General features: G+C 35.6%; 1 protein-coding gene across 4 annotated transcripts in view; it reads right to left on the reverse strand.

Moving 5' to 3' along the window:
• SGCE (sarcoglycan epsilon) overlaps positions 1–21,850 on the reverse strand; it is an 83,470-nt gene that overhangs the window by 32,215 nt on the left and 29,405 nt on the right. For all 4 annotated transcript variants that reach the window (XM_014591216.2, XM_014591218.2, XM_006157481.3 and 1 more), the window contains 3 exons: positions 19,354–19,511; positions 12,704–12,776; positions 7,602–7,800 (listed from right to left, as the gene is read on the reverse strand). In XM_014591216.2, the coding sequence (XP_014446702.1) occupies positions 7,602–7,800; positions 12,704–12,776; positions 19,354–19,511 (430 nt within the window). The remainder of the gene's footprint in view (positions 1–7,601; positions 7,801–12,703; positions 12,777–19,353; positions 19,512–21,850) is intronic.

A 21,850-nucleotide genomic window follows, 5' to 3' on the forward strand; every position in this document is an offset into this window, starting at 1 on the left:
TGGCATTACAAACAAAAGACTTCTATAAAGAGAATGAAATAAAAAGAGAGTGAAGAGACAACTCACAGAACGGTAAAAAATACTGGTAACTATATACCCAACAAGGGATTAATAACCAGAATATAAAAATAATGCCATTGAACAAAATGACAACAACAAATAATCCAATTTAAACAATTTAAAAATGGGCAAATGACCTGAGCAAATAGTTCTCCAAAGAATACATACTAATGCCCAACAAGTATAGGAAAAATAATGTTCAACATGATTAATCATTACAGAAATGCAAATCAAAACCACAAGAAGATATCTCACTCCAATTAGAATGGCTATTACAAAAACAAAACAAAAAAATATAACAAATGCTAGTGAGAATGCAGAGAAAGGGGAACTCTTTTTTTTTTAGCTGTTAGTGAGAATGTAAAATTGGTACAGTTAGTATGAATACCAGAATGGAAATTCCTCAAATACTAAACACTGAAGTACTTTATGATCCAGTAATCACACTGCAAGGTATATACCTAAAGGAAATAAGCACGTTGAAGATATATCTGCACTCCCATGTTTATTGTATCACCATTCATAATAGCCAAGATACAAAATCAACCTGCATTGATTGACAAATGAACGAATAAAGAAAAGGTGATACACACACACACACACACACACACACACACACACACACCACAAATGGAATACTATTCAGCCATTAAAAAAAATATCCTGCCATTTGAAGTAAAATGGATGAGTCTAGAGAAAACATAATATTAAGTAAAATAAGGTAGGCACAAAAAAACCCTCACATGTTCTCACACATAGGTAAAAACTAAAGAAATCACCTCAGGAAAGTAGAAAACTACAGAATGACTACTTTATGCTGAAAGGTTGGGGAAGATAGGAGAGAGGTATGTTGATGTTAAAATAAAATTATAGATAGATAAGTGGAACAATTTCTAGCATTATAAAATATAGCAGGTTGAATGTAGTCTTTACTGTACATCTCAGGGTAACAAAAGATTTTGAATGTTCCAAACATAAATTAATGACAAATGGCTTAAATGAATCCCTGATTTGATCAACACATATACTACATTCTTATACTAAAAAGTCACGTTGTAGTCCACAAATACATACAATTATTATATATCAATTTTAAAGGTTCATGAAAAATTCAATTAAAATACGTTTGTTTTGGTTAAAAAAAGGAAATCCATGTATTTTTCATAATACACATTTCCATGAACTTTTGGAAACCTCCTTACATGTTACATGTTACCTAGAAACTCTTGAGCTCTCAAAAGCACCAACATCACACTTCCTGCCTCTTCCTTACCATGCCACTTCTTTTTCCTGTACTTATCTGCAGTTAATGGGTCAAAAAAGAAGATGAAAAAATAAAGAAAAAGAGATCCATAGGCTTAAAAACAAACATATATAATAAATGAATGAAAAAGTAACCAAAAATTAGAAATAACTGAAAAACCAACAGCATTAATAATCCCATTGTGATTCAGAGCATGTTTGGCACTGAATGTCTTTGTACCCAAATCAAAATAGGAAAAACAATAAATGTCACAGTTCTCATTATTAGGGAAGGGGAGGTGTGATATCCCTTAGAGACCCAATGGTTTTAATCATACTACATTTTAAAGTAATTTTCTCATGTGTTTGTGTTTTCTGGCAAGGTACACACACACACTACTGGGTTCCCTAAAACCCCAGTATCTATCTCCACAAAGCATTCATCCATTCGGTCTTCCCTATAACTGTGACTTTTTTTAATGAAAACTTAAAAAAAAAAATGTTTTACTAGAGAGTGCCTATATTTGCCAGAAAGAGATGTTGGGAGTGGGGGGAGACTGAGACAGCACTCCCACCTGGGATGAGGGTGATTTCTCACTTTCTCTCTGTCTCTCTCTGGCAAATGCACACATCTTGTGGGAAAAACAAAAAACAAAAAACAAAAACAAAAACAAACAAACAAAGGCCAACAAAGCGAAATGAAAAGAAAAAGAAAAAGAAAAAAGGCATAATCCTGTAAGTCACCATAGATGGGGACGATTTCAGAACTCTATAGGCTGTCCCAGGATCATGACTTTGCATCAGACTAGCATCTGGCACCCACTGACTTACATTCTCTTCCTCAAGGGTAACTTCTCTTTGAGGCCTTTAATATCAAGGGAAAATTAGGAACCAGCAAAGGGCGTAATGGTTACACCGCTAGATGTAACCACATGGCCAACCGCGGCTCAAGTCCTGGTCCCAGCAGCTAGAAACCCATATCAGGCACACGTGCATGCCCAAAATATCAAGAGCGGAGTGAAGGAAAAGGGACTGCAGCACAGCCATCCCCCGGGGGGGTGGGGGGGTATTTCTCACTTTCTCTCTGTGTCTCTCTGGTGAGTGCACACACCATATAGCAAAAATCTCTCTCTAAAAAAAAAGGAAAAATTATACTTAATTAGAAGAAGGTACTTGGTGAGGTAATCTAAAGATTAAAATAGGATTCTCTGTTGCTGACTGAGGCTAGATCCACATGCTTTGATAATCAGAGGAAACAGTGGTAGGTTTGACAATCTCTTATGAAAAGTGAGTATATTCTTTAATCCTCACACCCCATCATTCCCTTCATAGCCACCGTTTACACCACATCACTCACCCCTGGTTGGCAGCTATAACATGCTTAGAATGAAATATGAACCTGCTCCTCTTCCCACTAGCTTTATCCCAGGCTAAATACATCCCTGAGTCCTTAGCCTCTGGCTCAGTGTCAGGAGCAAAACCAGAGCCAAGACCATGGTCAGAGACAGCACAGTTGCCTTGGGGTTATGGGCCTGGCAAGTGAAATGAATCTTTTCAGAGAGCTCAGCCTTCCTTTGCAGAAGTTTACTCACTTTGAAATAAATCTTTATCGTTGTTTTCTGTTTGATTTAGAAGTCTGAAAACTGAGTGAACTCTGCAGAAGGGAGCTACATAGTGGGCTTTTGACAACTGACATCTAATGGTGCTTTGGAGTGTGAAAAAGTAGTAAGCTTTCCTAAGGGGTCCACTACTGAGAGTTGCTCTTAGTCATCTGCTGTTGATTGGACTACACTATCAAAAATGCAAAAATGTGTAGTTAGATTATGGCTGTCATGAGTAATAAGAAATAATTTCATGGGGATTTTTAAAATCTGTGACTGATACCTATTAAGCATTAAGAAGAACACATTTGGGACCAGCAGGTGGCATGGTGGTTAAGGCGCTGGACACTCCGACATGGCCAACCGGGGTTCAAGTTCTGGACCTGGTGTCTTGCTTTCTCACTTCCTCTCTTTCTCACTCTCAACCTCTGTCTCTCTCTGATCAAATTAAAAATCAATGAATGAATAATTAAAAAATAAAATAAATATTTAAAAACACATTTATTATGCTTAATTAATACTTCTGTAGTATGTATTATTTTCTTTGAGAGATTTTTGCTATAGAACATGTGCGCTCACCAGAGACACAGAGAGAAACAAAGTGAGAAATCACCCCCTGGGAGGATGGCCATGCCGCAATCCCTTCTCCTTTCTCCTCCTGGGATTTTGGGCACACACACACATGCACACGTACCTCCTGAGTTTTTAAGTCATTTGGTCTGGGACTCAAACCATGGTGAATACATGGCAAACTAGAAATGTAACCATTATGCCATCTGCTGGTCTCTTAATGGATTCTTAAATACGATTTTAGAAAAACAGGGAATGTAATGTGTCTGCTAACTCTGACTCTACTTTTTTGACCTTTTCAATATTTTACTGTTTAAAAGGATTTATAGTCTATGAAAATTTCAAAAGAAAATACAGAGACAAGAACTGCATTAAGTGAACTAAAACCCACAATATGCTATTCAAAAGGAAGGAAGACCCAAGAGATGAATTAAGCAGTGGATTTATTTATAAGATGAAGGCAATAGAGCTGAAAAAGTTCTTTTTGTTACCATGAAATTATAGAATAGTGAAAGAATACATGCAAATTAATTCACAGGGACAAAGTTTTCTTGTGGAATTATAACTCGAGTAGGGTCTTATTTTCTTGATGTTTGTATAGGGATATGGGAGTAATAAAGCTGGCATTGGGTACAATTTATAGAAATGCTATTTTAAAATACTTGTCTTATAAATACTTTGTAAAGGTTAAGGCTTAACATTAAATTAAAACCCATGGAAAGCATTTCAAGTTGGGAAGGGATCTGAGACAAGAGTCCAAATAAATGCCACCAGACAGACTCTCTCAAATATCTGACAGCATGTGCCGCCCCCTAGCAGGTGTTGGGGGTCAGTCAGCTAATGATTGAATTCTATAACAAGTACTTGTAGAACAAAAAATTCTGTTCTTAATTTAGAGTCACATGCTTAGGCCCAGCCCTAGGCTCAAAGAATCAGAATTTAGGGAGAATCAGAGGCCAAGAACCTATCTGTATTTTTAGTAATGCTCTATGGCACTTCTTAAGCTAGACAGTTTGGAAGCACTGCCTTAGGTCAGAGTTTGGCTTACAGTTCCTTAGTTCAACTTAGTATAGATTGGGTTCTAAAAGTGCATTACTTAGTGGAGAAGGGGTAAGCCCGAAGAAAGTACAACTATGGAAAATGCTGCCAACTTCTTTTTCTTAAGTTTTATTTATTTCTATGATAGTGAAAGACAGAAAGAAAAATATCTTCCACAGGGTCTCATATCATGATCCTCCTCTAGCACCCCAGCCAGCCAAGGTCATAGGAGCACATACTCAGCATCGACTAGGGAACCAAACCATCAACTGTAATCTTCCACATGGCTCCAGAATAGCATTAGCAGCAGACCACAGCTGCTACCTGAGCTGGTCTCTTCTAATATCTCTTGGTTGTTGCTTTAACAATTAGACCAACCAGTGGCCTAGTGGTTAAGGTGGCTAGATTCCCATATGGCTGACTTCATAGTTCAAGCCCCAGACCCGACAGGTTGAGAAACACGCTGGGCATGTGTGTGTGTGCCCCAAATCCTGAAAGTAAAAAAAAAAAAAGAGAAGGGACTATGGTGTGTCTATCTCCCATGGGAGGATGGTCCTTTCTCACTTTTCCACTCTCTTTCTCATTATGAGCGCTCATGCCCTCAGGCAAATTAAATATATATATACACACACACACACACACATATATACATATATATACATATATATATATGTATATATATATATCATATATACATATATATATATGTATATATATATCATGGGACACAGTATCTTATAAAAACTGTACAAAAACTCAATATTTTTTTCTTTGTATTTTTTTTTTTTTTGGAGGGGTTTTTGCTATAGGGCGCGTGCGCTTGCCAGACAGACAGAGAGAGACATAGAGACAGAAAGCGAGAAATCACCCCTCAGGGGGGATGGTCACATCGCAATCCCTTCTCCTCCATTCTCCTCTCGGGATCTTGGGCATGCACGCACACGCTCCCAGCGTGAAACACTCAATATTTTTAGGAGAGATTCCCACATTGATCATGTTCCATGGTTCTGCTTTAATTATTCAGTGGATAAGAAAACCATATTGGGTACCAGCACTTAGCGTAATGGCTATGTCGCTGAACTCCCATGTAGTCGACCACGGTTCTAGTCCTAGACCCGGTGGCTTAAACTCATCCTGGGGGAGGGTGCGTTGACGCCACAAAGATCCTGAGAGAAGAATGGAGAAGGGAATTGTGGGGTGGCCATCCCCCTGAGGGGTGATTTCTTGCTTTCTGTCTCTCTGTCTGTCTCTGTCTTTCTGGCAAGTGCATGTGCCCTATAGCAAAAACCTCTCAAAAAAAATAAAAAAAGAAATCATATTGTAATTCTGAAGTGAAAATTTGAAAACTTAAGTACTAGAATAATGTTTTCAGGTAGCAAGCCAACTTAATACATAAATAAGCAACAAGTGACTATTTTCATTAAAACACTTCTATGTGTGCTTTACTGACTTTGAAATCTATTATTATAATAGAGAAGACAATTTTTTTTTCTTTTATTATTGCCAGGGAGCACTTGTGCTCATGAGAGAGAGAAAGTACCTCCCAATGGGGTGTGGTCACGCCACAATCCCTTCTCCTCCATTTCTCCATCCTATTAGGATTTAAGGCACACATGCATATTTGTCTAACATGTTTTTCAACCTGCTGGGGCTGGGTTTGGAACTGTGGTTAGCCATGTGGGATCCTGCTCCCTTAACCAGTAGACTAAAAGGCCAGCCCAAAGGTAAAATTTAATACTGAAATTTTTAAGTTGGACTTTATAGATCACAGTTTTTTCCCTGTCCTTTTTCTGTCTACTACCTCAGATTTCATCTATGTAAATTTGTGGTCTTTCCCCTTATTCTCAACAAAGTTCTTTAAAGCTGTCTTTAAATTTATTCTTAGTAACTTGTATATTCATTCAGATATCACCTATATAGAAGTGTTAGCAAGATTTGGGATGGAGGAGGAGTTGGAAAGGGATATGTTGCAGAAAATAAGATTATTTCTCATATTGTACTCTCATAGGATTGGAGAATAAAAAAGCAAATCTGCCTTAATCTACAGATTAGAAATTAAAGACCAACATTTGGTTTGATAACGGCATTGATATTTTGAATTTATCCAGGCAGGAGTGGTTTTTTTAAATTTTTATTTATTTATTTATTTATTTTTGGAGAGTGTTTTTTGCTATAGGGCATGTGCACTCGCCAGAAAGACAGAGACAGACAGAGCGACAGAAAGCGAGAAATCACCCCCCAGGGGAATGGCCACGCCGCAATCCCTTCTCCTCTATTCTCCTCTCGGGATCTTGGGCACACACGCACACACGCCCAGCGTGAGTTCAAGCTACCGGGTCCGGGACTCGAACCGTGGTCAACTACGTGGGAGTCCAGTGACATAGCCATTACGCTAACTGCTGGTCCCCAGGCAGGAGTGTTTCTTGACCTACATAAAAACACAAGTCCTATTTTACATTTGTACAGTTTGAAAATTGACAAATTCTTTTCTAATGCACTGTGTCAATTAATCATTATAAAAAAACCTAAGAGACAGTATATCCCCACTGGAAATCTGATCAGAAACTGCAGGCACAGAGGGGTTCAGCATTTGCCCAATGTCACCCAGCTTATGAGTGACATGGCCAGACTCTAGGCTCTTGTGCCATAGGAATGGGTTTCAAATCCACCTCAGCCAGCAGCCACAACACATGGTGGAAAGAATGTTGAAGGCGAAGAAATAGTTTCCTAGAATAAAGTTACAGCAGTCCAAGTGTCCCACAGCAGATAACTGGGGCATCAATTTCCTTTGAAACCTGTGGCCCTAAATATTCAGCTTCTCTATGGAAGGTACAAAAGACTTATTGCTAGAACTTGTGATTCTGATCCTGATCTACAAATAGATTTCACAGCACCTGGGACTTGAGATATGAAGAACCATTAATGACCTTTTTGTCAATACATAAAATGGCTAGTATGCTCAATTTTTACAATGTCTATTTTTTATTAAAAAGGAAAATGCAACAGGTTATCTTCCATCTAAAATAAATTTACTAAGATCATCATATTTAAGAAAACATATTTAAGGCAATGAGATAAAGGTCTGCTTACCCCTCCTTCATGTCATTAATAGGGAGTGGAACTCTGCCACCCCTGTCGAGGGCCGACGTGATGTTTATGGCATTCAGACGCTCTGGCTGCCACACATTTTTCACTGCCCCAAGAAAGTCTCCAAGAACCTCACTGGCCAACATTTCTTCTACATTCATATTTTTAATGAAGAATTCAGCTTGATATGGCAATGGGAAATCTAATGTTGGTGAAAAAGGGTATACATATCTTTAATGAAGTAGTCTTTTAAAAAGGAAACAAAAGAATGAGTTGTTAAGTTCTCTCATAATCTTGGTACCAGGGAGTAATGCCAATACTGACTGTTCTCTGTGTAACAGAGAACATGTCTAAAAATATAACATGCACTATACATACAGCTTTGTCTACAATATAATAAAATCAAAGATGCAGCAGGGTAATGAATACTTATAGGGGTTGTCTAAATAAGAAGAAAAATTAAAACTATATTTTTACTTTATTATACTACCGAGTTTTGGGAGAGTAGGATAAAATGGTACTTTTTCCTAAAGTGAATATTGATTATATCCAAAAAAGAATTCTATAATTCAGAGCAATTCCACTACTTTGATCACTTTATGATTAAATATTGTGGAACAATTATAAAGTCCTCATGCGTCTCCCCATCTCACAGTGTTCAAAATTTATTGACTTTCAAGAAAGTCATCATGCATTTTTGCATAGAAAAATATGTCATAACTTCCCTGACTACTTAATAGCTAGCTTTTTCCCCTCCCCAGTGTCTTATCAAAGTTTTTCTCGAAGTATTTCCAAAATGATATTTTAAACCAACTCAATGTCAAATTCAGACTCTCTTGGTACACGAAACTCTAAATAAATATAAAACAAACATCTCTGTTTTTCAAGTGTTACTCTTGAATTAAACATATTTTCCTATATTGATTGATATATTAAAATAAGGAATAGCCTTCATTTTATAATGTTCTTATAAAAATGAAGGTTAATTTCAAATACACACACATTCTTTCACACACAAGCATGCACACACACATCACTATTAGACAGGCCAAGCTAAGGGATATAGGTAAATTATAACATGTCATTCTCACAGCAGGTGAGCAGGTACTTAACATTTTCCTCTATACTTTCCAAGGGGGAGCCTATCTCTGGAGAGGTCCAGGAACTTATCATAATTTGAGCTTACCTCATACAATTTTTTATCTCAACTAAAGGAAACTACATAAAGTGCTCAGCAGAGTTCCTAATAAGCACTTTTAAAATATTAAACTTTAACTCTTATTATAATAGTATGAAAGTGTTGATTATCTGAATTTATACTTTAAAAGGGAAAAAATGTATTTGGGAACTCTATACAGATTTAAATCCAACAGTAATTATACTATGTTTAACTTCTGATTTATTGCAATAAAACTTACATATCTATAAAATGCTTCTACTTACATACTCAACAAAAAACATGTACCTGAAGTCTTGATGACCTAATTTTTTTTTTTTTTTGGAGAGGTTTTTTTCACTATAGGGCGCATGTGCTCGCCAGACAGAGAGAGAGAGACAGAGAGACAGAAAGCGAGAAATCACCCCCCAGAGGGGATGGTCACACCGCAATCCCTTCTCCTCCATTCTCCTCTCGAGATCCTGGGCACGCACACACACGTGCCCGGCCTGAGTTTTTTAAGCCACCGTGTCCGGGACGCGAACTGCGGTCGACTACGTGGGAGTCCAGCGACACAGGCATTACACTAACTGCTGGTTCCCAATGACCTACTTTTTTTATGAAGCCTCTTTGATACTAAAGGATATTTGATGCCAGAGATGAAATCACAAAAGAAACTCTGGCTTCAGAGTTTTCAACAGAATATTTTAGAATTCAATCACCTCTTCCTTAAGATTAAGCTTACCAAGGCCCTATTTATGGAAAGTTCTTTATCTCCTATACTGTCATGTATTCTGCTTATAAACATACCGTAACTGTTAGATATGTGCAATATATAGCCTATCTGCAATGTTCTAAAATACATTTATTCTGTTATGCAGATAAACTTCCCATTTTATACAGATAAATGGCTTAATCTTGCTACATTCCCTCCCTACCTAGACAGTCATGCAGAAATGTGTCATGAAGAGTGTCTTGCCAAAATATAGTATAATCTTTAGAAACAATACTAAATACAGTATTTGAATATGCCACTTCTACAACCTCTACAACCACTTCTCTGAAAAAGCATGTACAGATTTTTTTCTTATTATCAGTGCCACTTTATCAGGAACTGTTATCTGGCTTTTTCTGATCTGTCTGATATTCCATTATGGCTGACTTTCTGAGACTCACTGCGAGACCTGGGGCTGCCACCACACCCCTTAGAGGCTCTGGGTTGTGCAGCCGCTGGCTGTACCCAGCCAAGAGCTGCCAGGCCTTCCAGAAATGAGTCACGGCAGCTTTCTAACTCTGGGGAAATCCCATGCCTGCTATAATTGGAAACTGCAGAGGCCAAGAGAACAGTAGGCCAACAGATCGGCAGCAGGCCTCCAAGCGCTCCACCCAATTTAGAGAATCACTTCATGTCCTCTTCTCCAGCTCCATGCTGTGAGCGTCTACATGACTAATTTCCCATTAGGTCTCTCAGAACAGGAGACAGCTGGGCAGGGAGTCAGCTGAGCACGATTACCCTGATATATAGTTTTTGTTATTTATTTTTAAAAGAATCACTTATTTATTTATTTCCATTTGCTATTATTTTTTTATGTGACCAGAGAGAGAGAGAGAAAGGGAAAGCAAAAAAGTAAGCCACCAGGTCTAGGACTCAAACCATAGTCAGCCATGTGGGAATCCAGCACCCCAACAAATATGGCACCTGCTGGCCCCCAGTTCTTTTTATTTTTTTTCCTAAGCCTTATCTGAAGCCAACAGCATGAGTGTGGGTGATGTTCCAAGATGTATACCCAGTGCACACATACAAGCTGTCCACACGAGCAAGGACAAATGCATGATCTTCAGTTTAGTCGTTTCCAAATGATTTGGAGGTCCCTGAAGCTTGCATAAAAGGCAGTGGAGCAGCTCTGCCTGAAGCAAATATAGATCTCAAAACCCATCAACCCTTCCTCCCTTACCAGCATACCTTTAAAATCCCTGATTTAGATACACTGCCCCTTAAGCAAACTTCCAATTCTACAGTTATATAGCAGTCTTCCATTAGTCTGAGCTTGATCATGGGTCCCCCATAACAACTGCACCTATTATGATGCCCTGTGAACTGTGTCTATAGCACCAAGACCAGACTTAAAAAGCAAAAAGTTCAATGTGTAGACCAGACTGTCTTTCAGTTTGTAGGGATCTCTATCCCTGACAAAGAGTTCTGAGTACTTCTGAGAGTATCATGGTGAGGTTAGATGGTTCAAGTTCATTGTAATGTACTGGCTCATCAGAAAAGTCATGATGTGTTTTTCTATGTAAACATGAGTCATGATTTTTCTGATAACACAATAAATACATGATTATACAACTACAGTGATGAATTCAAAAGACGGAAGAAACTTTTTCAGTTCTTCTGCTCATTAAGGATATTCCAATTCTATAAGGAGAGCTTAGATTAAGATTTGAACATTCAATCACAACTCTACAGTCCAGTCAGTCCAAACATGAATACCTAGCAAAAGCCCTTGAGGAGTGGGAGAATGGACAGTGAAATCTTTTGTACAGACCCACAGAACTGGGCTTGGTTTTCATTTATGAAGGTTATTTTAAACTTTAAATTCCCACATTTGTTTTCTGCCACTGATACTGCTAAAACACCTGCCAAAAAAAAAAAAAAAAAAAAAAAATTGAGGGACAGCCCGTGACATGGTGGTCAAGGTGGCTGGATTCCATACAACTGACCATTCAGTTCAAGTCCTGGACTCAGTGGCCTGAGAAACATGTGGGGCACATGGGAGCACATACAACCCCAAAAGGAGGGAAATACAGAGGAGAAAAGATTACATTGTGACTGTCCCCCGGGGGGGGGTGCTTTTTCACTTCTCTTTTTTTCTGTCTCTGAGGAGTATATATGCCCTCTGGCAAAGTTACAGTGATAATAATAAAATTAATTTTAAAATGACTTTTAAAAATTCACTTGTGAGAGTTCAAGTTTTTAAGCACTGTATGTATATATTTTCAATTGCACAGAAATTGCTTTCTTTCACAATGTATAAATGCAATTTTAACTTCTTTGATTGAATTATCATAAATTCTAAATTAGGTTCTGATAAAATGTTTTGTGCCTGTTTTTAATCGTGCTAGTCAATAGAAGAATTCTATCATGAATGCACATTTGTTTCGCTATTTCCAGCAAAAAAAAAAAAATCTGTATTAGTTTCTCTCCTGTCACTTTTATAAATGATATCTAGTATAAAAAGAATTATCACATGACTTATAAACATTAATTAAAAAGTTTTTAGCGATATGTGTTTTTCCCAGTCAATTGCCAAAATAGGGTCAAACTATTTAAGAGGCAATTCTTGAGGTATTTCCTTTGTGCCTGATCTTCAAAATCCTTGGGAAATCACTTGTCATTTGAATATACGTAACTCTGTATTGCTGATGGATTTTAGTGATTACCTAAGCATGATCAGCTATTTAGGAAGGAAATTGTACCTCAAATTACTATTTAATTCTATCTTCCAACAGCTCTATATCTTCACATACAATTGGACTACCTTTAGTAAATTTTAAAGTAAAATAATAAGACTAGTTACTAACGACTGTGCATTTTGTAATCATCTCAGTGTTAAGCACATTTCCAAGCCTTAACACATACACTCCTTACCCAGACTTATGAGAGAAATGCTACTATTAGGTTTTTACAGGTGATGAAACCAAGGCTTTGCGAAATAAGTGGCCTGTTTGGATGACTATCCTGAGTCCTTCACCACCATAATCTACCGCAGTATTTTATAACAAATTAGATTTTTTACATTTTACTATATTTTTCTACATTTTACTATATCATCAGTTATAAAAGGTATGTGGAGATTCCAAATCCTTAAATATATTTTATATAGTTACACAACATAATGGAATATTTCTTGTAAATAAGGAAATGATCAATATATTTCTCCATACCTACCTTCTGCTGACATTATATTAATTATCAAATTATGCCTTGCAGTCTCAAAGGTACGCCTGTTATAGGCAGTTATCTATTATAAAAGGAAAATCATATTAAAGAAGTGAAATGTTATTTGTAAAATGAAATTCATTTAGGACAAATAAAAACAAATTGTCGTTCTTTCCATTTTCATTATTTGTTGATATACTTACAAAACAGTCCTTCTCTGGGCAGTAAGAATTCAAGGCTTTTAGCAATATTGTAGGAAAATAAATAATTAGTCAGGTCTATTTAACATGCTAAAACAAAAAGTTAAAATCAGAAAGATCCTTTCACAGAAGGCTGTTAAGAGCTGATCACAATGCAGATGCATCATTAGTTAATGGATTAACCAAAATGGATTACTTACCACTGATGTTCTAAGATTTCCAAAAAAAAAAAAGAAAAGAAAACCTAAACTATATATTTTTGTACTTTTAAGTGGAGTTTAAGAATTATAAGGGAAGTACATGTTAAAACAAACACATCTTTGTGTTGTTTGCAGTTGGTTTTGAGGTGCTCGTCAGTCAGTCAAAAAAAAAGTCAAAAATAATTCTTTGGAAATCATACCTCATTTATGATGGGCATAAAGCAGTAAGAATTATTGTCTACAAAGCCTATGGCACATGCTCAAAAATACAAATCAATCCCTTCATAGATTCAAATATTAGTAAACATTTGCAGAGCCAATGAATTTACATTGCAGTCAACTTAGAAAGAGGCACTGCAAATAACAAACAAAGCAAAGGCCAACAATGGGATATGGCTTCAAAAATCAAAGGATAATTAACACTGTAAGATATTAAATCATTCAGACACATGTATAGTACCTTGAAAAAAATAAATGATTGTGCTATAGTCTTAGAATCCCGACACTAGCCTTCTGGCAGTGATCGTGGCTGTAGGTGACACTGAGACAAAAGAATAGGACAAAACTGACATACTGAAGAGAAATATTTCATGTATTTAAAAAAAAATCAAAGTTTTTATACACACATAAGAAGCTTTAAAATAAATTAACTGCAATCACTGGAAATACTGAGACTAACAACAGTAACGATCAGAATTCTGTACTAAATAATTCCAAACCTTTAACAATATTTAAAAGATACATATTCTGAAAAGCACGTTATTCTATAAAGTTAAAGCAACTTCACTCTCCATAATTTGTCAAATTTCCATCAGATATAATCCCTTCTCTGCTATTAGGACACATGATCAATTGGATTCACATTGAACACTAAAGATCAGTCATTAAAATAAACTAAGAATTAGCATTGTTTAAATGAAGCAAATGAATAAATGCAAAATAATTTTATCTGAGAATCTTTGTGATTTAAAAAATTTACTCTGCAAAAAATGTAATCATATTTATGATGGAAACAAGAATATGAATCCTCTACTATTTATTCTAATATACAGAAGCTTCAACTCAGAAAAAAAACTTGGGCATTTTCAAATTAAAAGCAATAATTTTATGGCTAGCCTTTTCATCTTTATCACAAATTCCATTACTGTGATTTTCATAAATTCTAATAAATTTCTTTTTTTTAATCAGAAGGAAGTGAAGGACATTTCATAGCAGGAGGAGGAATTTTATTATCTGAATTTATACTTACTGTTTAATTTTAACAGCTATATCAGAATACAATCTTTTATCACTTCTAATCAGGTATTTAAAAACTGTAATATTCTCAATCAAATTTTACTTATTACAAAGATGTAAAGACCTTCAAATTACAAGGGTGTGTATGAGTGTGTTTGTGCATATGTGTGTGTGTGTGTGTGTGTGTGTGTGTGTGTGTATGCATGCTTTGTTTTTTGATCCTCTGTTTCTAAATGGTACCTGATCTATTTTAGATGCTTAAAATATAAATATTTCAGATAAATATCTACTGAATGAATTAGTCAGCAGATTTATATGATTAAACATTAGTTTGATATGCAAAACTTTTTAAAAACTTTATTTCTTGAGAGAGGAAAAAGGAAGAGAGCGACAAGTACCCTGAACAGGGTCTCAGGCTGATCTGTACACTCCAGCCAGCCTTCTCAGCCATCCAGGATCACAGGAATGCACATGCATGCCTGAAGTGTACAGATTGGTGAGGGAACTGAACTCTGGTCTTCCATGTGGCTCCAGCCTCGTGGAGCAGCATGCCACCACTAGCACCATGACTGGGCCTGATATATAAAACTTTTGACCAAATGAATAGACTATTTTTAAATACTATGCCTGTTAATATATAGATGAAAAAATTAATTATTTACACATAAATCACTATTTGTGTTATGTGAAAGCTATGGTAGGGTTTCATCATCATACTAATTTACTGTTTGACACATATTCTTAACATTATATGTTAGTAATAAGGTATAAGAACACAGACTCTCAGGAACCCATCTCAAAAGATGAATTTCTCTCCTATACTAGTCCCTTACTTCTCCCAAACCAGAAGTAGTCATTTTGAATTTAGTATTTAACATCCTATTTATTTTAAATACAATTTTATTATAAATAAATGTATGCTTAAAATATATTGTTAAGCCAGCTGTAGCATGGTAATTAAAGTAGCTAGATCTCACATGGCCAACTACACAGTAGAGTCCCAGACCCAGCAGCTTAAAAGATACACCAGGCATATGTGCGCAAATGCCCAAAATTTCAAGAGGAGAAATGGAAGATAAGAAATTATGGCGGGGCCATCCCCACTAGGGAGTGCTTTCTATTTTCCCTCTCCTTCTCTCTTCTTGGCAAGGCCATGCATCCTACACCAAATTAAAAAAAAAAAAAAGCTAAAAATTTAGAAAATACTTCAAGACTTTCCCGATGATCTAGTATATGTAGTCTTAAGTACTACTGAACTGGTTCTTAATTATTATTCAACATTGTGTTTAAAACACTTATCTACGTGCCTGGCAAGCCCATGTTCATTCCCTGTGTGAATACACCAGATTTATTAATCTGTTCTCTGACTGATACATTTGGGTCTCTACTGTTTGGACTGGTTTTCACTATTTTGCTAGACAACACTGTTTCATAAGCATAACTGTACATGCCTCCAGGTGGTCATCTGCAAGTGTTCTTCTGGGTCCATAACCAGAAATGGGACTGCTGTATGACATAATACAGAGGCATTCAACTATGTGAGATATCCAGTATTCTTTTTCCTAACTCTGTGTGTGTGTGTGTGTGTGTGTGTGTGTGTGTGTGTGTGTGTGTAAGCTTCTGCCATAGGGCACATCCGTTCATCCGAGAGAGAGAGAGAAAGTGAGAAATCACTGCCTCCTCTCTGGGGGCAGGAAGACTACACCATAGTCCTTGTCCTCTGTTCTCCCCTTGAGATTTTAGACACGCATGTACATGTGCCCAGCATGATTTTTAAATTGCCATGTCTAGGGCTCAAACTGTGATCAGCCTTGTGGGAGTCTAGCACATTAACCAGCACACCGCCTGCTAGCCCGATAAGTGGTTATTTTAATTCCCACAGGCACCTGCAATGAATTTCACTGATAGTAAAATTCTCATTATTGTCTTAGTTTCAATACTACTCATTACTGGTAAGAATAAGCTTCTTTAATTAATTGATTAGAATCTGGGTCTCCTCTTTAGTCAAATGTCTTTTTCTTATTGAATTACAGGATTCATTTTTATATTTTAGATCATGTCGTGTGTTACATGCACTGAAAAAATCTCCTAGTTTGTTGTTTGTCTTTCTCCTCTCTCCTTTTCTTAGTGGTTTCTTTTGATAAACAGAAATTCACAAGTTTAATATATTAAAAATTTGTCAACCTTTGCCCCTAAAGTCTTATTTAAGAAATCCTTCCCTAACTCAGTCAGAAACAGATTATTCTGCATTTCAGTGCAATAGTTTAAAATTTTCCCTTTCACATTTGATTTTTAATCTATCTAGACCTTTAATCTATTTAAACTTGGGTTTTGTGATTGGCATGGAAAATCTAATTTTGTACTTTGTTATATGACTAACCAATTGTCTGAACATGATTCAATAAATAAGCATTCTCTCCCTCAATGATCTAGTACTATCTCTTCAGACATGCCTGAATATAGATATGTATGCATGGATATATCTTTCTACATTCTATGGTTAATTTATCTATGTATCAGTGCAAACTTAAGATAATTATGATAGATTTACAATAAATCTTGATATACAGAAAGAAAATAAACCCTTCTCTCTGTCTGTCCCTTTTTATGTACCAGGATTGACTTGGTATTCTAGAATTCATTTGCCAAGTTCCATGAAAAAAAAAATCAGTCGCAATTTTCATTGGAATTGCATTATATGTATAGATCAATTGGAGGAAAAAAAATTAGTTCATGCTAGTGATCTTCCTATCCCTGAATATAGTATCGTTTTATTCATGTAGGTATTCCTCAGTATCAATATAGTTTTACAACTTTCCTCAAAGATCTTGCATACTTTGTTACATTTATTCCTCTTATCATTTTTGTTGCTATTAAAATGGTATATTTTAGAACAAGTATTTTCTCAATATTTGTCATTCATGAACAAAAAGGTCATTACTTTTAAAAAATCAATCCTATAGTTTTCTGAGAGCTATCTCTAAGATAGTCTATAGACTCTTTATATTCATTGACTGTTCAGTTTCTTCCTTTCAAATCCTTATATAGTTACCATTTTTCTTTCCTTACTGCACTGGCTAGTATCCTGTAATAGATATACTGGAGGGAGGTCATTCTTGTTTGTTCTTAAATTTAAATAGAATTTCTCTATGTTTCCTACTAAAATGATGTTTACTATTGTTTTGGTAAAACCTATCAGATTAAGAAAGTTCATGCCTATTCCTAGTTTGATAAGACTTTTTGAATTTTTATTTTTAAAATCAAGGATAGTGAATTTTATTAAACACTTCATCAATAAAAAATTATTCTGTTTTTCTCTTTTAATGTGGTAATATGGTAAATTATATTTATATATTTCTTTTTTCTTTTTTTTTTTTAAGAGAGGTTTTTACTATAGGGCGCGTGTGCTCGCCAAAGAGACAGAGAGAGACGGAGAGACAGAAAGCGAGAAATCACCCCCAGGGGGGATGGCCATGCAGCAATCCCTTCTCCTCCATACTCCTCTTGGGATCTTGGGCATGCACGCACACACGCCTGGCGTGAGTTTAAGCCACCTGGTCCAGGACTTGAACCGCAGTTGATTACATGGGAGTCCAGCGACATAGCCATTACACTAACTGCTGATCCCAACATATTTCTTTTATAACTTTTACTATTTGAAAGTGATTTGACAATAAATCAAGATAGTTTTCCCATCTCTCTTATATTTCTACCTTAAGAAAGCATACTAAGAGGCAGATAATCATTGAAAGATCAAGAAAATACTAACTTCGATTACGAAGAGAGAAAAGCACTTTTTTCTTGGTCAATATATTACAGAAACTTCTATCAACAGTCCAGGACTGATTAAAATTTGGAGAAACACTCAAAGCATGTAATCTCCTGAACTGTGTACCTGGTAGAAAACATGACACCTGGGACCTATACACGCTTATGGCTGTTCCACTGGCAATTTCTATGCTGCAGCAGTGTCACAACCAGTAAAGCCTTACAGAAATAAACAATTAAATTAGAATATAAGAGCTTTGAGGCAACTGTGCTGAAAACTTTTGCAGGACTCTCCTGCAATTAATTGCCATTACAATTTTAACATTTTGGGGTATAATAAGTAACAAAATACTTTTAGCTTTTATATCCATTTGTGTTTTTTTAAAAGTATGAATTCTCATTAGAAATTCAATGTTTTTATTTATACTTTGTTTCTATTTGTTGTTGTATTAAGAGCTAATTTTTTCCAGGTTATGTATCAGTTATTAGCAAAAAGGTGATGAAATTATACCACCCCTTCTAGAATAAAGGCTTTGTACATCAGCCTTTACGTCTTACCGAGCCCTCAAATATTTACCCCATCAACACTAGCACCTTCTATTCCCATCATTTGCCCACTGTGTACATCCTCCCATTAGTCACACTTAAAATTCTAAGACCACGTGATTTTTCTAATACCTCCAACATTTTGGTTTTTCTCTCACATTAGCCTTCCTTCTACTTTGTGAAGTGAATTTCTATTTTCCTACTTCCAGTTTTACAATATATCAAACAGGCTCTTGTTACAGTTATTACAGCATTGGCTAAGTTTGGGTTTCCATCTCAGTGTTCCAACTCCTGGACTCTACCACAAAACACCTACTGCTTGTCTTTATTTCCCTAAGCACCTTAGTACACAGTAGGGGGTGAATAAGATGTCTGCTAAATGATAATATGTCAATGAACATGAAATTTGAATTCAATATACAAAGGAAATAAGTTTTATTTTTGCATTTATTTTTAAAATAGGATCCATATCATAGCAATTCCTTTCAAAAGTCTTCTAATTTTTTCATGAATTAAATGGTCATTTTGTATACAAAAGCTAAAAAATAAAAAAGAACCTTATAGATGAAAGAAATGGCACATTTCCAAATTTTATCTTGTGTGTTTCCTTGCACATATTAAAAACCATGGCCATGTAATTTTAACTTCGACAACTTAAAACTCAGACTGTAAATAAATAAATTAGCTTTACTCTTTCTAAGAAAATTACCTCAATGATAGTTGGTTTTCCCACATTTTCAGCTGTTGGAGACCCATATAAGACTCCATCACTATATGGAGTCCTTTGGATATATCGAAGCCATCCAGGTCGATCTGGGTAACCCATTAAATTAGTATTAAATGTTATGGGATCATTACTAATCTCACCTAGATAAGAAAACACAGAATTAAGGCATAAGATAGTTATTTTCATACATATTGCTTTTGTAATTTCAATAAAAACACTCTTTTTTTTTTTTTTACATTTTCAGCAAATTAAACACATACATATACACATAAAGTCCATCTGGGAATTATACTAGGGCCCTACATCAAGAGAAAAAAATCCTTTTCATTATTTAATTTGCCTAGAAATCTGACACAAAAAGAAAGTAGGTTTATACAGAGTTTTTAAAATTTCTTTGGTCATTTAAAAGTAGGATGATTCTGTTAGTGAGACAACAATCTTTCAAGAAAAAAACCCTAATAATCATTTTCACGTATTCATTAAGAGTCATTTCTTTCATGAATCACTAGACACTATCAAATTAATACTAAATGATATCCTCAAATTATGAAATTATCATGGAAACAAAAATAATGCTGGAAAATAGAATTAAAAGGAAGCTAAAAATTCAAAACAACTGTAACAATAACAGCATTAATTTCTCCATATTAATTTCTCCATGGTTATATTAAGTGCTGAAAAGAGAATTTAATCTTGGCTGACCTCAGAAACTATGCTATTAACTACTTTTTCTTCTTAAATGTTAGAGCTGCTGCTCAAAAGATTTACTACATAAGAAAGCTTTGTAAAAATATTGTGAAAAAATGAATTGAAATGTAAAAATTAAAAATATAAGCCTCGTCTCTCAATATAAACTCTATCAAGGTCAAGGCACTTTTGGAAGTGAAAATATCAGCCATTTTGTCCATCCCTAAAGAGCTGAGGGTCCTGGGATTTTAACCATGTCAATGCGGCCTTGTTATATTATTAAATAAAGAAAAATGGGCACCCTTTAAGGATTTTTTTTTTCAAGATTAGAAAACAAAAAGAAGTTATAAGGAGTCAATCAGAACTGTAAGGTGGATGTCTAATGATTTCCCACCAAATCTCTAACAAAATGTCCATGTTTGATGAGAGAAATGAACAGAAGCATTGTCATGATGGAGAAGTAACTCTCTAGTGAAGCTTTCCTGGGTGTTTTTCTGCTAAAACTTTGGATAATTTTCTCAAAACACTATCTTAATAAATAGATATTATTGGGCTTTCTTGTTCTTCCAGAAAGTCAACAAGCAAAATACCTTGAGAATTCCCAAAACCTGTTGCCATAACTTTGCCTTTGTCCTCTCCACGTTTGCTCTGACTGGACCACTTCCACTTCTTGGTAGCCATTACTCTGACTGTGCTTTGTTTTCAGGATTGTACCTGTAAGGCCGTGTGTCATCTCCTGTTATAATTCTTTGATGCCACTTGTTTAAAATTTCCACTAAAAACTCCTGCTCTTATCTGCAGCTGACCAGGCTATAAACAGTTTTGGCATCTATCAAGCAGAAAGTTTTCTCAACTTTAATTTTTCATTTGGAATTATATATGCTGAACCATTTGAGATATCTAAGTTTTTGGCTATTGGGTCCACTATTAACCACCCAGTCCTCTTTAATTAGAGCATGAACAAGATTAGTTTTTTTCTTGCAATTTGATGTGGATGATCTGCTGCTGTGGGCATCATTTTCAATATCCTTAATGCCTTCTGAAAACAAATTATTAGGCCAGGGGGTGGTGCAGCAGTAATGCATCTGGACTCACATGGCAAAAGTCCTGGGTTCATGTCCCATGATCTCCCTGAGGATACCATGAGGACATGTCTGTAATCTGGGCTGGCTGAGTTGAGGGGTAGATTAGAGCATGGAAACCCTGTTGGGGATGCCTATCTCTCTGTATTCTCTCTCAGAAGTAATAAATAAACTTATAAACAACTTTTTTAAATTATCTATTCGTAAACTGATTTCTTCAGGACATTATTCCCATAAACTTTTCATAAAAGATCAATGATTTTGCTATTCTTCCACCTGAGCTTCACCATAAATCTGATGTTTGTTTTGGCTTCAATTTTAGCAGCATTCATGTGGCTCTGATAGGCACTCTTCTCACATTGATTCCTTATCTTTCTTAGTGCCTCAAACTAGATTCTGTTCAGATATGTTATAACAAGTTAATACAAGTTTATTGTGGTGCAAAAAATAGTGAAAGCCAAGCATAGTGTTTTCATAGTACGCATTTTCCATGAAGTTCTGAAAGCCTTCCACCTTGTGCGGTTTTACAAATATGAATGCTTCAGAAGAAAATTTTTATTAAATAATTGATGAAAAGACTATCTTTTTCTTTTTTGAATACATTAATAACAAGGATAACTATTTTATGAATGTTTTCAGGTATGCTATTCATCACATAATCCATAAAAATATTCATATTAACTCTAATGTTAAAAATGTGTATTTACAAA

The sequence above is a fragment of the Tupaia chinensis genome, unplaced genomic scaffold (assembly GCF_000334495.1).
Source record: "Tupaia chinensis unplaced genomic scaffold, TupChi_1.0 Scaffold000544_1, whole genome shotgun sequence".
Lineage (NCBI taxonomy): Eukaryota > Metazoa > Chordata > Mammalia > Scandentia > Tupaiidae > Tupaia > Tupaia belangeri.